The 15,578-nt window shown below is 42.5% G+C and overlaps 1 protein-coding gene across 1 annotated transcript; it reads left to right on the top strand.

Moving 5' to 3' along the window:
• NPY1R (neuropeptide Y receptor Y1) lies at nt 5,435-11,563 on the top strand. Its single transcript, XM_021393330.1, has 3 exons — nt 5,435-5,679; nt 7,972-8,812; nt 8,934-11,563. Exons 2-3 carry the CDS (start codon nt 8,066-8,068, stop codon nt 9,390-9,392), a joined length of 1,206 nt encoding a protein of 401 aa, XP_021249005.1. The 5' UTR covers nt 5,435-5,679; nt 7,972-8,065; the 3' UTR covers nt 9,393-11,563.

The raw sequence follows: 15,578 nt of genomic DNA, 5'->3' as shown, positions 1-15,578 counted from the left end.
CCTCCCTCCCTCCCTCCCTCCCTTCCTCCCTTCCTCCCTTCCTCCCTTCCTTCCTTCCTTCCTTCCTTCCTTCCTTTAAAATGGTTGGGTATGTCACAGCCCAACAGATGAAAAGCAATTCTGTCATTTGCACCGGCTGCTATCTTGTAGCACGCAAAGTCACATTGATCATAGCCCAATTACAGGGCTACTGGAGAACAGGGTGACGTGTGGGTCCCTGGGAGCACAGGTGGCAGAGTGTGACACGGGAATGTAATGACTTTTCCATTTGCCAAGGCGCTCCTTAGACAGTTGATATTAACAGGGTACTGCAGAAAAGCTGTCAGTATAATTAGCTGGTGGAAAACTGCACTACACAAAAGCGAACCAGCGGGATCAACCGACTTGTAAAATAGCTTCACAACCCTGAAAGTCCAGCTAGATTCCTTGTTTAAATGGGTTTTTCAAATACACATTTTAGGGTGTGTGCTAAAGGAGCGATAAACTTCCGTCTTCATGGGATGAGCTTGGTGTGGCAAAGAAGATTGCATCCCATATTCTTTTCATCTGCTTCTGCATTATTCACCACCCACTGCTGGTGAATCATGGCATGTGCAAGTGGAGCACAGGGAGCTGCCAGGTGGAAGTGACGTGCCAATCCAGCTCATCATTTTAAGACAGCTCTCCTATTAGTCATAAAGGAGAACCAAATTAATCATTTATAGGGCTGAGCAGCAGTTCCTAACATTTTCGACCATCTTCTCACCTAATACTGGTGCTTGGAAACTTTTCATACTGAAGATAGAAACCCACCCTGGTTCTGACCTGCTGTTTAAGACTGTCTCCCAGGGCACCTGTTTAGCTGGGTGCCCCCCATTCCAGGGCAGTTTCCCACACTGCTGACCCTGCTGCTTGACATGTAAGTTCCCTCCTGGAAAGAGAGAAGCTTTAGAAGCACTGCACCTTTCCATGAAAACTTCTGGCTATAGCAAACTGACATTGCCTTTCAAAACCAAGGAAACCAACCTGAATTTGCTGGCAAAGCTCACAAATGAGAATTTACCTCCCACAGCTATGATTTATGTAGGATGCCATTGTAACTTCATAAGGTAAAAAAACCTTTCCTCCGTGCTGATCATTTCTAAGGTCACCTACTATGGTTTCCCAAGCAATCACCAGAAATTACATGCTTCTTGGTAAAAGCAGTCAATAAGACAAGTGTTTACTCCCTCAAGGCGTTTTTGCCTAGGAACAAAATATCTTACTCCTTTTGTTGTGTTATTTCAGGAGAGTTCATCAACCAGCAATGCACTGCAGATGTGGGCTTTTTTTTTATTTTTATTTTTTACTTCAGACCTGTAAATAACAACAGATTTCTCTCAGCTGTATTTGGACAATTAAATGCTGATACTTGTATACATCAGAGGCAATTACTATTCAAGCCATTAGCATTTTTTTTTCCTTTTTGTGGTTGTGAACCTCGGAATTGCCAGTAATACTACTGAATAATAAAATAGGTGATCTAGAGATAGAAAAGGTACTGACATTAGAAATATATCAGCACTGGCAACAGATGATAGTACAGGTTCCCTAGAAATTAGCCTCTATAGGGTTGTTGAAACCATGGAGGAGTCCTTGAGAAAGTCAGAGCTGCTGATGATGGAGGAACTGGCAAAGAAAACCGGTGTGTCAGTGAGAGATTTGTGAGTCAGAAGGGCACAACAGAAAATACAGGACAGAACTCTGCCATTATAAGGAATACAAATTACTGTTGGCGTGTTTCTTCCCTCATACTCCCGAGGGAAATGTATCTTTGAGAATCACCCTAATATCTTTGAAAATTTAGCCTCTAAATGTTAACTGTTAAAGACATGATGACTCAAAGCTCCAACTGAAGTCAATGAGAACTGATGAATGCCACTGAAAAATCAAGCTCAAAGCCACCTAACTTCCAAATTCCACAGTGTACAGTTGGTTGCCTTGAATCAAAACTTGACTTGACTCCATTAACATTAACTCCAATGTTAATGTAAAGTTTGCTGCCAACAGAGCACCTGTCCATCAGCAAGACAGCCTAAAATGGTAGGATGTAACTACTACAGAGTTTGAGGCATTTTGTAGATACATATAAAGCATCCTTACTGGTTGGAACTTTCCCCACACATTAACCCAGCTATTCATAGAGCCATAGAATTGTTTAAGTCAAAAGGGACCCTTATAGATCCTCTAGTCCAACTCCCCTGCAATGAACAGGGATACCTACAGCTCCATTAGGTGCTCAGAACCCTGTCTAGCCTGACCTTGAAAGACTAGGGACAGGGTATCCACCACCTCTCTGGGCAGCCTGTGCCAGTGCCTCACCACCCTTATTGTAAAAAACTTCTTCCTTATATCCAATCTAAATCCCCCCTTTTCCGGCATTCATCCTGTTCATGTGCAAACTACTTTTAAAAATACCAGCTATTTTTTTATTCTGTGGATATACATTTGTCCCATCCCTTCCACAGGTTCTTACCTTGTGTAAAGCAGTTGGGCATGAAGGCAGTGAGCCACGGACTACTGAAAATGTTGTAATGGTTGAGATGTCTGCAGGGAGACAGGACATCTATTGGTTAGGTAATAGAACACTTATGAGGGTGAGCATTTTTGTTCCCTAAGGGGTCTTGTCCCTTTTGCTGGCTGGTGCTATGCACTGTCTGTTGATCATGCTGAAGCACAGGGCCTATTTCTGCTTTGTCTGAAGCCAGGTGGATACTAATACATGAGTTCAAGTCCCTGATAGCTGCAGCAGAAAACATGGCTTAGTGTTTTAGCCAAGTACCCATAATTTAGGTTACATCTCAATCAGTCTTCAAGTAACATTGCATCTAATCAGGGCAGTTTTGCACTGGTTAGCTTGACTTCATCATCGAAAGTGGAACTGCAGCAGCAAGACACTCAGACAAGATTAACCACATAATTATTCATGCAGCTTCTTTGTGTTAGTGACATTAGCAGTCAAATGAAGTGTTGTTATGTTTGGTGTCAGTTGCAGTCATTGCAGAATAAACATGCTCTTAGCCAAGCAGAGAATTTGTACTCAAGAGCAAAACATCTATTTATTCTACTGATGACAGACTGTTGCCCCCAAGGAGCATGAGTTCCTTTATCTGTGAATGGTGTAATGTGAAATGAAAGCCTTTCAATGGTACTGCAGTTCATTAGGAGAAAATGAAAACAATAAAAGTAAGCAATAAAAGTAAAATCAAACCAAGAAAACTCTTTCTGCATTTCCATCCAAAATAGTAGTTTGTTTTATGCACAGCAGGAACTGCAAACAACTCTCAAGGTGTTCTTTCACTCTGTGGATTTTAAGTTTTAGGGCGGGATTGTGTTAGCTGAACACATGACAGTACACTGCAGTGAAAGTGACATCCTCATTTTTATGCTCTCTTTTCTTTTACATTTTTGAGAGTTACAGGAAGAGAGTATTTTAATGGGTTGATTTCCTGGCATACTTTCCTAGGTGTTTCTTCAAAACGTCTTGTTTCCTTTTCAATACTATTGCTTCAGAGAAATGTTCTATTCTTTTACTCATGCTGTTCTATTTCCTTAGTTAAGATCCTTCTGTTCTTTCTATTGTGTTTATTCTCTTTTTGCAATGTCACCTCTTCACACAAACACCCACAGTCTTCCAGTCTGCGTTGTCTGTGATGCACTGAAATAACGTGCTCCAAGGAGGAAGATAATCTCTTACACTATGGCTATTTTGCTACTCCAGTCTTCTTGTGTCCTGGCGATGACTGGCAACAGAAGAGTTATTGAGGAATTAAGTGGTGTCTTTGTGAGCTTGGTGCTCCAGTTGGAGGTGCTCAACTTGGTGCTGGGACTGGGCATGCACAGAAGAGCTGAAAACTGCTAAAGTCTGAGCTTCCTTCGCAACTTACCTGATGCTATGTCGTAGTTACTGCACAGCATGCATTTTCTATAGATAGAATTGAAAACTTTTGAAAAGAACACCTCTGTTTATTAGAGTGATTGTTTATCAGTGTGTTTTTATTCTCACATTGATATGAAATGATTTGGTGAGGATTGGTGTAGCTCTGACAGATTCAGTCATCTGAGGTGAGCAGAGAGTAAGCACAGCAGAGGAGGAGCTTTGTAGTAAAACCTTGTGGCATGTATATATATATAGCATATATGTCTGAAAGACTCAGTGACTCACACAGCCCTTTCCATTGTTCCACTGCTCTGCTTGAAGCATCCATCTGCAGTGCGAATAACTCTGTGATCCCTTTGCTGTGAGTTCAGGTCACTGACTGACACACAGGATCTATCTTCAATCTCTCACAGTTAATAACTGTTTTACACTGTACGGTCCACATCCATAACAGTGAGCATCCTCAGCTCTGTGTCCAAAAGCGTAACTGGTTCAGGCAGAAACACACTCTTTATGGGATCCTCAGCACCAGCTTATATCTTTGGGCTGTCTGCGTAACTGTGCCCACCTTTGCTGTGCTCAGACAGACACTGATGCATGGTAATGATCCACATATGACTGAACTTCTCAAGAGGCTTAATATACAGCCTGCGCTTCCCTCTGGGCTGCTGGGGGTCAGTGTCAGCAGAGCCCAGGTTTGGAGCAACCGTGAGGTACGCCCACACAGCCAGGGCTGAAGGTAAGATGCAGCTGAGCTAAGCTTCTGGAAATACAGGATATATACAAATTCAGTGCTGGATTCTGTAGCATTCCCACAAGACTTACTCTGCAAAACATATCACAATCATTTATTACATGCAACTATTATTTCTTTTTAGTAATAATTAATGCAGTTACTCTCCTGAGAGCTATCCTCAGCATAACAGTGTTGTCCTGCAAATGGAATGTTGTAACTTCAACAAGTCCTTGCACTTGAAAAAATAATACAGAGCCTTGAAGGAGTCGGGGCACTTTTGCTTTCCGTGAATTCCAAGATTGCAATGCATCCTGTTTGGCAGGGCATTTCCAAGTGCTGGTCAATAAACCTGAATTGATCCTGGTATCTGCAGCAGCTTTTTGTGCGTGAGAGACCAAGATATTCCAGAACCATGAAAAGAGGGAATGGAAAATAAAACGTTTGTGGTTTTTTTTTCATGAAGTTGTTGGGTAACCAGTACACTAACCTGCTATAGCTGGTAGCAGTCTGTAAGGCACCTCTTATCGGCTGCATGGCAAAGTCTGCTTGCCGGCAGCTAGAGGTTGTGCTGGCTTGAAAAGCCAGTGCCGAACTTCCTAACCGCTGATCCACTTCACTTCCCAGCAGAGCTTTTCTTGCGACGTGACTCTGGCCACACGGTGGCAATAACTTGCAATCAAAGCGCCGGAGCTGCCTGAGAGCGATGCGAAACTCTCTCTCTCCCGGAGCTCTTCTCGGCTCTCTTCCCTTCCTCTTTTGTTTCAATATTTAATTGCATGTATTTCAGAATTACTAGGCAACCCACCCCCAGATGTGTAATTGAAAGGTGATGTGCTTGCAATGAGATTTTCAGGATCTGCTCAGCAGAACCCCATCATGTGATGCGGGGATAAGGTGGAGTTCGGCTTTAAGGGGGAGTCTCCAGCCTTCCCCACCAATCTTTAGCATCTCAGCTGGAGGAACACCGGAGGATCCTTCCCTTCCCCTATTCCTCCTTCTCCCTGCAGCACCCGAGAAGACCACGGATAGGCGGAGCAGTTGCAAGGTGAGTTTCCCTGCCATCGCTTCCCGGTGCCGGCGTTGCTCGGGGCAGGTGACATAGGAGGAGGCAGGTGCCGGGCTGGACTTGCGAGCGTCTCGGGCTGGCAGCATTTTGGGCTTCCTTTCGAAAAGCTCCGATAGCTTTTACAGCGAGTTGCCAGTCGGCTCGCAGTGCGTTCTTTTACCCTTTCGATCCGCTGGTGCTAAACTTTTGACAGAAATCCTGGAGAGCTGGAGGGGCGGGGATGTGTGCGCGGTGGGGAGACCCTGTGGGTCACCGCAGGGCTCTGCAGAGCTGCCAGCCCCCGGGATGGGGAGGAATGTCCCTGCTGGTGGGGGACAGGGAGCAGCACCGTGCACCAGGAGACGCAGCTGCACCCCTACCGATGCCTGGTCCGTTTTGGAGAGGTGGGCAGGGTGAAACACCGCCTTGCTGCTTGGCAAACGGTGCTGTGCTTCTGAGCTGGTTCCCAGCCTTGGTCCTAGGCTGGTCTCTGCTAATGAGGGGAGGCAAGGGAAGGCAAGGATTGGTGGCATTTTCTGTTTGAATTTGGTATTTAACAAATAAGCAAAAACAGAGCTGTGGACTACTTAATAATTAAGAAAAACCAAGAGCCTGAAACCATGTCCTGACCCCATGCTGGGTGCAGTGAGGTTCCGGCTGTTGAGAAAACCTTCCCACTTCTCTCATTGCAGGACATGGTCCCTCACCCATCTTGCTCCTACCATTGTCCCATCAGCTCCCAGGGCTGCACTGCCCATGCTGTGCTGTACAAGTGACAGGGACGTGATTAAATCCAGATGGTGATTTTCAGGCTGGAGTAAAATCAAACCTGTTGGAAATTGAATCCTGACTCCACATCACTCTCAGACTTGCTCTTCAGATAAAGCGCTTTCCTCTGACTCTGGCTGAAGTGATGCTTCAGGAGGCCCTAGGGAAGCCTTTTTATTTGTTGGACCCCAAAACAGTCTACGTGGGCTAGGGAGACCTGGTAAATTTAGTTAGCAGAGGCAGCAAGTCTGAGAAATAATTCTCAGGTGCCTACCCTAGCTAACTAGAAAATCAGATCAGCTAAACCCCAAGCAGAGATGGTTTTTCTCTCAAGCCACTGCTGTTAACTCTGTCAGTAAGATGTCACCCAGAGGCAGGCTATGTTGCCTGTCACGGTTCCTTGTATCCTGGTGGTGCTTACAGAGGGCCGGCAAAGCTGTCTGAGATGATCTTGTGACACCGGTGACAAACATCACGTCAGCATGGTCCTCCTTTTGCTGACCCTCGGGAGGAGCTGGAGGCACAAGCCCAGCAGGGACTAGTGGAAGGGATGTCTGCCACCAGTAGCAGGAGAGTCAGCATAGGTGGCACTGAGATTTATACCAAATATCATTTCAGACCAAAGCTCACCCATTCTCACTTCTGTTGAAGTACATTTCAGTGAGCTATGTTTTTACAGCTTATGATCCTTTTTTTGGTCTGTTTTCTTTTCTCCTCCTTAACACACATGCCTGAGTTTCTCTGATTTTAATATCAGAGGCCTTGAAAAGGGGTGGTTATTTAGACATTACTATTTGTGTCGCGTGGGTACACGCTCTGCAGTGTTTAATTTTTGCAGATTTTTTTTTTTTTATTTCATTTTGTTATGTTCTTTCTTCGTGGTGCAGCCCTGCTAGCTAAGATTGAGGTGTTCAGAGGTCCTGATTTGCCTTTAACTCAGTGCCAGTGCTGCTGTGAGCACTCATGTAAAAGACCAATGAAAAACACTTTCTGACAACTCAGTCACTCAGCATCATGTGTACATTAGGTAAAAAAGTATGCAGCAATTTTTTGAGTAGTTTTTCTACCCCTCAGGTGGAGTTTTCCCCCTTCTTATGTTGTAGCAAGGTATAATTGCACTTAAAGCAACCTGAGAAAGCAACTCTTTGCAGATTAAACTTGTAGGAAGGAGATGTGAAACATCAGACAAAGGCTACACTGGTGTAAGTCTGAAGTTGATTCACACCTTGTTGTTTTCTGTGCTCATGAGGCAGTGCTGGGAAGGGCTGTGCCTGCATACTCACATTTGGAGTCTGCTTCCTTCCTTTCCCTGTCCTGCAGCCCCTGCTCCCTCTTCAGACACCAGGTCATGACTGCCAGCCTCCCACGGGGCCTTCCCCTCTGGCCAGGTCAGCAAACCCTGGCCCTGGAGTCCAGTGGTGCCAAGGAGCTGGTGTGCTGGGGGTGGGTGATGGTCACCACAGGGTTTTGGGCTGCTGGGGTGGCCTATGTGCAGGAGGTGACCAGTCCTCCCCCTTCCCCCAGGTCTTACCAGGGAGATGCGGCATCGAGGAGTGGGCTCTGCTGAGGGGCTTCTCATGGGCTGACTGACATATATGGAAGGTCAGGAGTGGACTGGATGAGACCTGTGGTGGCTGGGAACATCAAACAGAGAGCTGGAAAAAACATGAATGCTTCAGTTCTCGATCCTCTGGGAAATAGTTCCAGTCACCTGAACTTTTCGGAGACGAACTCACAGATCTTGCAGTTTGAAGATGAGGACTGCCACGTGCCTTTGGCCATGGTCTTCACCTTGGCCTTGGCTTATGGGACCGTGATAATTCTGGGAGTCTCTGGGAATCTGGCCCTGATTGTCATCATTTTGAAACAAAAGGAAATGCGCAATGTGACTAACATCCTCATTGTCAACCTGTCCTTTTCTGACCTTCTAGTGACCATCATGTGTCTTCCCTTTACCTTTGTGTATACTTTAATGGACCACTGGATTTTTGGGGAGGCCATGTGCAAACTGAACCCTTTTGTGCAATGTGCCTCGATCACCGTCTCGGTCTTTTCTTTAGTCCTTATTGCTATCGAACGCCATCAGCTGATCATCAATCCCCGTGGCTGGAGGCCGAACAACAGGCATGCCTACATGGGGATCGCTGCCATATGGGTTTTGGCCACGGCTTCCTCCTTGCCTTTCCTTATCTACCATGTGCTAACAGATGAACCCTTCAGAAACATAACATTTGATGAATATAAGGACAAATACGTGTGCCTGGACCTCTTTCCCTTGGACACTGCCCGGCTTTCTTATACCACAACTCTTTTGGTGATTCAGTACTTTGGACCGCTTTGTTTTATATTTATTTGCTACTTAAAGGTAAGAAAGAACTCCCTCTGTGATACGTACTTCTTTTTGTCCAATGTTTGCTTATCTTAGCAATAGCTATGGTTGTAGGTTAAATTATACCACAAATTTCTCTTTGTTGAATTTCCTGCAGATATACTTTCGATTGAAAAAAAGGAGCAACATGATGGACAAGATGAGAGACAGTAAGTACAGATCCTCTGAAACCAAAAGGATCAATATCATGCTGATCTCAATAGTGGTTGCCTTTGCAGTTTGCTGGCTGCCTCTCACCATTTTCAATATCGTGTTTGATTGGAACCATGAAATTCTGCCTGTTGCTACCTGCAGCCACAATCTGCTGTTCCTGATCTGCCACCTCACTGCCATGATCTCCACCTGCGTGAACCCTATCTTCTACGGGTTTCTCAACAAGAACTTCCAGAGGGACCTGCAGTTTTTATTTCACTTCTGTCACTTCCGCTCCCGTGAGGAAGACTACGAGACTATAGCCATGTCCACCATGCACACAGATGTTTCAAAAACCTCTCTAAAGCAGGCAAGCCCAGTCGCATTTAAAAAAATAAATAGTGATGATGATGACAAAATATAAAGTAATAATAATTCTACATCAAACCTCTACAAGTGCGCCCACAGGTGAAATGTGCCCAAGGACAAGCACAATTATTTAACAAGTACAGAATGGGTAATGCTTTTCTTCTTTTTCCAAGGAACTTTGATTGTTGTCACTTTGAAATTTTATGCTGTGCATTTTTGCCCCTTTCGCTGCTTTAATGTTCACAGCAGTTATATCTATATCTTATCATAAGAAGTAGCTGGACTTGCTACTACCTATGGTTTTCATCAGCTATCTCTTGTTCTGTCTCTTTGTGCAGTTATGTGCTTCAGCACAAAGATACATCTATTGATTTTTTTTTCTTTCTTTCTTTTTTTTTTTTTCCCAAATAAGTAGTTTTCAGGATTGTCCATCTAAGACCATTAGAAGCGATATGAACCGCAGGGAGGCTGTCACTACAGAGGGCACCCATCCCAGCAGAAAATTAGGACATTCTGATTTGAAGAGTTGTTTCTTTGTTTGTTTGTTGTTTTTAATCTGTTTTTTGATCGGTGTTAAAATCCTGTGAAAGCAGCGGAGGCATGCACAGAATGATTCTGAGAAACCTGTAGATCACGTTAAATGGGGACATGCCTTTGTCTCATTCAGAGAGGCAATTCAGGCTGTAATCACTGAGGTTCAAAGGCAGGATTAGGAGAGAAATTCTGTTCTCATTTACGAGAATAAAATCCTGGAGTAATTCCACAGAGCACAATGGGATAACTCTGATTTTCACCACGGCAAATGAAAACACAAATGGGCCTTTAATACCAAAGGATTATAGCTGATTTTAATAATGCAGGATTTTAATTTAAAAAAACACAAACCTCAATTTCATCTGCTATCACTGGAAGACTGGGATGAAATCTGCCGTCGGTCCCAAGCCTATGAACCATGTTAATTCTCCTTATGTCCTACATGTGTCAAGAACCTGAAGGGAGGTGGCAATGTTTGCTTTCTGTACGAAGTGTGATTCCACCCGTGCAGATGATGTTACAAGTCAGGTTCGGGATTAAAAAAGAAATAGCTGTAGCTACCTTTTCCTACCTTGTAGCTATCATTTTCATAATAATTAGTGCTGATTTATATATAAATTCTGTATAGCCTCATCATATTCTGTGTTTGAATGCAGTGATATGAACCTGGATTTTCTCCAAGGTGATGGATGACTTAATTAAGATCTGCAAAACTTAGAAGAAGGATATAGTGTGGTTGCAGTTGGTACATTTTGTTTCCAAACTCACAGTTTCTGCAGTTGACTGAAGTGTGGGAATATTCACCAAATATACATAGTAGAGCTCTGTGTGTTACTGCTTAAAATATATATCCTCTAATTACACAAAATATACATGACCAGATCCCCAGCTGAGGGGAACCTGCATAACTTGGCTGCTGTAAATGAAACGGTAATAATATCAGCCAGCTGAGGCTCTACATCATATAGTGTACTTTGCTACATAATCAATGCCTTTTGAATAATCAGCTTTTTAATACACAGTATAGCATCTATTTTTATTTAGCAAGATTGCTTTATAACCTTCTGACAGAGAAGAGTCTTTTAAAACAGGTGTAAGTCTAGCATCAATGGGAACCAAATCTGATATCTTTCTGAACAAAAAGATCTCCAGGTGTGATGGTGAAGTTAATGCTCTAAATTTGATATGGATAGCTGCCTAAGAAAGGAAAATTATTTGGCTTGCCAGTATTTAAAAGTCAAGAACTGTGCCTTGTGCAGTCTTATAAAAAGTGTAGAATATTAAAGTAGCAGTGTATTCTTGTGCATTGTAATTCTATGCATTTCTTTACTGACAGATAATTTAATTAAAAAGGAGGTTTCTGTACTTGACAACAGAGAGAGTATGTATAAAATGAATTATATGACAGAACTTTCTTTCAGGGCCTTGCACTTTTGTATTTTATGAGATTTCCCTTTTCCAGTGGCTCTTTAGGGCGTGTGTTGCTAAAATGACAATAGGCTCCTGAAATTATTCCCCTGTCACTTAGCAGTAATTTTGTTATACCAAGGGGTGTGTATTTTGACAGAGATGCACTCTAGAAACCCAGCTATGTTCTTCTATTATGAACATCATACTATGGTTTTCCCATTAGAAAAAAAAATCATGGTGTATTTTTATTATTATTGTTTCTGTTTAAAAGAAATAAAAAATCATCACTTTCTTCAAATCCAGTGGGAGAAGAAAAAATTATTTGGGAAATTTTCCAGTTAGTTTGTTGGAAGCACTTAATTGGGCTGAATTAGAAGCTTGCACACAGGAGCTGTTGGCGTGACTTTAGAGGAGTGTGCTGGTGCATGGAGACCTACAATCTTGTGCTAAGATTCACAGGTCATCTGTGGGAGAGCAGCGCTGGTGGTACTGCCTCAAATCATAGCATCCATCTCATCCTATCTCCTGAGAATGTGTGGCTGGGGATTTTTACCCTAGTGCCTGATAAACAAGAGGGAGCCGTGCAAGCTAGAGCATCCCTTCAGCTCATCCGGGTGAAGCTCAGAACCATTTTTCTGCTGCTCTGCACCCTAGGACCAGCTTCGTTCCCACGTTTCCTCCCTTCCCTGAGAGAGGCATGCTATGCTGCCTTTCCTAAGGCTCCACAAAGGGTGCAGATTCATACATGGTACATACACCATGGGTTACGCTGCCTGTGTTGGCAGCAGGCAGTGAGCACTGTACAGGGAGCGCTCAGCAGGAAAATGCATTTGGAGAATTTCAGAAGCAAAGCCATTGCTGTTCAAAAGAATCTTTTATGTGGACAAAGATAAAAGAAGCCTTCCTGAGGTGCTGACCTGACATCTGCAGGGTGTAGATGACATCTACAGAGAGCAGTATTTTTGTCACCAGTTGTATGACTTGACACTGGAGTCCTCAAAGGCTGCTGGAGACGTTTTCCTCCTGACACCTGGCTACAGCACTAATCCTCTTTTTCACTTTCAGATCTCCAGCACAGCTGTTCATCCTGAATATACTAAATTTCTATATAGGGCAAATTGTTGGGTTTCACGTTTCTGAATCATTTTCCAGTCATTCTGTTTTGATATTTGTTCCTCCTATGTGCTGTTTTGTCAAACTCCACGCTTCAGCATGTGCTGATTCCTACTCCAAAAGCCTGAAGGCTTCTCTTATTCTTTCAGACTGGTAGAAACCAAAAGAATCTGACAGAAACACATACCGTGAGGGATCTATAAGATATCTTAGCATTTATGTGCTCCACAGCTTCCACATATATGTTTAAATCCGGCCCACTTCATTCAATTCTGATTCTGACTTCATGTGAATGTACTGAGATGAAGCAATGAAACTGGAGAATTTGCTTAATTATTTGCCTAAGCACTCCTACTGAATGATGGTGAACTGCTGGCTAGGAGTTCACATTCTTTCCTAAAAAAAAAAAAAAAGAAGAAACAAACAGATTTTGGAATTCAGGTAATCACAAAAATAAATTAATGGCATATTGGCAACCTTTCTCTGGATTTTTTTCCTTGTAGTCCAGTGCCTGAGAATACTTGAGGTTAATGCTTTCGTTCAACTGTATTACTCATTTCTTGGTTAAAAGACTTTACCAAAGTAGTACATACAGAATGGAGGCATTAAGGAAACTTTATTTTTATTTTTTATTTTTTTAAAACATACGTTAGAGTAGGAAATGTGAACTTAAATACCACCTCCATCTGCAATAGGTTAAATTAGTTCAGTTGAGTATAGATAGTGGAGAAGTTATAACTGAGGAGTATATTTTGTTAACAGCTATTTCTCACACTGTAGCATGGTGTCTTCATTCCTGTGTTGTTTAAAATGTGGTCTTTGCCTCCCTAGTCATTATTAAAGCTGATGTGATAGAAAATCCTTTTCTTTTATCCATGTTTGCAGAATTTCCTGTGTTCGAGGATTACATGTAAGAGAAGAAATAAGTATGACTAGCTTTAGTCTTTATATTTTAATTTGCCTGTGGCCCAAATAAAATTTTATATGATATTTCTGCCCATGCTAAACAGTGCTAATATTCTAATAGAAGTTGCAGTTTTGCAGGTGAAGGAGAGCATTCACAGAGACTAGCTTTAGCTGGAGGATGGTGGTTTTCCTAATCTCCTTCAGTGGCAATTCAAGGGTATGCACACCTGCTCTACCATCTGCCAAAATGTTTTTCTCTCCATCTCCATGTAACACTATGTACATACAGCAGAGGGACGGCTGGGCTTCCAGGACCCATTATAGCAAAACTGACAGTGCACTCTGTTTCACGATTCCCAAAGATCTGTTTTTCTGACATGGATGAGTCTTTGTTGCAAGAAACTTGCACCAGATGCAATGGATTCTGAGGTCACTGCACAGAGGACCCTAACTTCCCACAGATTATGCTGACTTTCAGAGACACAGGGAAATAGGCAGAATTCGGAAAAGAGCAGAAAAAGGCAGAAGGTCCAGATGAAGCCTTGGTGTGTTCTGACAGATATATACAAGAACATTAAAAGGCAGACTCATATATCTGTTTCTGTTTGGAGTCAACAGACTGATATGTAAATGTTTTTAAGGCAAAGTGTTGGTCCAAAGATTGTGTGAGATTAATGGCTTCCCTGCATCTGTTTTCAATAAAAGGGATGTGGATCTCTGCAAACGATTCTGCAAATACATTTTAAGGTTCTAAATCTTAGATGAATCTAGATCTCTTTTGGAGAGGAAGGAAACAAAATGTTTTTGGCATAATCGAAAAAGAACAGCTTTTCATTGCACCCACCCACAGGCACATGGGTCCATTTTCTTTCACTTCTGTGTGAAATGGAGAACATTTGTTTATGGCAGGAGGAGCCGTCTGATCAAAGCTCCGCTTGTCTGTCTTGCTTCATGTTCTCACTGATACTGTGCTGCTATTTTTCACTCTGCAATCTTCTTTTGTTTTCCCCCCAAAGCAATGTCACTTTTATTATGCTATTTATATTCTTTCTTAATAAAAGTTCTCTGTGAACAAAAAAAAAGGTTCTTGCAAGATCCTATTCTACGTGTGCTTGAACATATGGGTGAAAGACTATAGGATATGAAGAAATGTGCCCAGCACTGTGATGATATTTCAGGGTGTAGAAAAGTAGAAAATATATTTGTTACATGCTGTTATTCAGCCTTTTTTGGGGGGGGTGGGGGGACTACAGTTTTGTTACATGCAATTTAAATGTCACCTAAGTGTTCCTGCTTGATGACACATCTCTGGAGACATCTAGCTTCTAGGAAACGTCTGGGCAACAACTTATTTCCTTACTTCTGGCCTTCATGATTGCCTATAAGCTTCTCACTGTCTGTAATACAATTGGATATAAAAGCAAAAGTGCTCACTTCTTTCTCTTAAAGACTAGTAAATGTTGTTCATTTAAGAGATGACTGGAATATATTTTCTAATTTTTTTACTCCATTATTATTCCAGAAATGTTTGAGGCTCTTTTACAGGAGTCTTGATTTATCACGGTCTAGGGCAGTCCCATAAATGTCAGTTAAGGTGTTCATGTGCATATTTTTTATATATATATGTATTATATATATAGGTGTGTGCTAAAATAGGAGTCTTCAAACCTGACCTACAGTACTGCAAGGTTGATGGAAAGCCTCCCACTGAATTCAGTGACCTTTGGGTACAGCCCTTGTTTCAAGTGATGGTGAGTAGCAGTACATGTCTGAATACCTGTTTCCTAGAGAGGGCAGCAGGCCATAAAAAGTGACTTTTTAGCTCTGTGGACTCAGTAGAGACACAACTCCACAGTTGCCATGTCATTCTGAGGGATATACAGGACAGTTGTCTTCAGCTAGTACTTACAGGTTACCCTCCCTCTTTGCTTCATCCATGAATTTTACTGTGATGCATTTCCTTGTCAGAGTTACCAGTCAAATGTCTCTACCAGCTGGTCTGACTTAAACCAATTTGCTTCTCAGAAGATTGAAGAGGGCTCTAGCGCTTATGAATGTAGTTTTGGTTCTCTGAAAGTGCACATATTCTAAAATTTTTCACTGCTATAAGCATGGATTTTGTTTATTATTGTTATTATTGCTGTTTTTTCCACTTTGTCCATTAAAAAAAAAAAAAGAAAAAAAAAAAGGAAAAAGAAGATCATTGCCACCTGGACAGCACTGCTGAGATTTTAAATTCACTCCAGGTGGTAAGGGTTATCAGTCTGCAGTGGGGGGC

The sequence above is a fragment of the Numida meleagris genome, chromosome 4 (genome assembly GCF_002078875.1).
Source record: "Numida meleagris isolate 19003 breed g44 Domestic line chromosome 4, NumMel1.0, whole genome shotgun sequence".
Lineage (NCBI taxonomy): Eukaryota > Metazoa > Chordata > Aves > Galliformes > Numididae > Numida > Numida meleagris.
This window is presented reverse-complemented; position numbering and strand designations above follow the sequence as displayed.

What these genes read in the sequence shown, in the direction of transcription:
- NPY1R (XM_021393330.1), top strand. Translation starts at nt 8,066, where the DNA reads ATGAGACCTGTGGTGGCTGGGAACATCAAACAGAGAGCTGGAAAAAAC. An exon ending in TATTTATTTGCTACTTAAAG is followed by an intron (nt 8,813 to 8,933) that starts GTAAGAAAGAAC and finishes AATTTCCTGCAG; the next exon opens with ATATACTTTCGATTGAAAAA.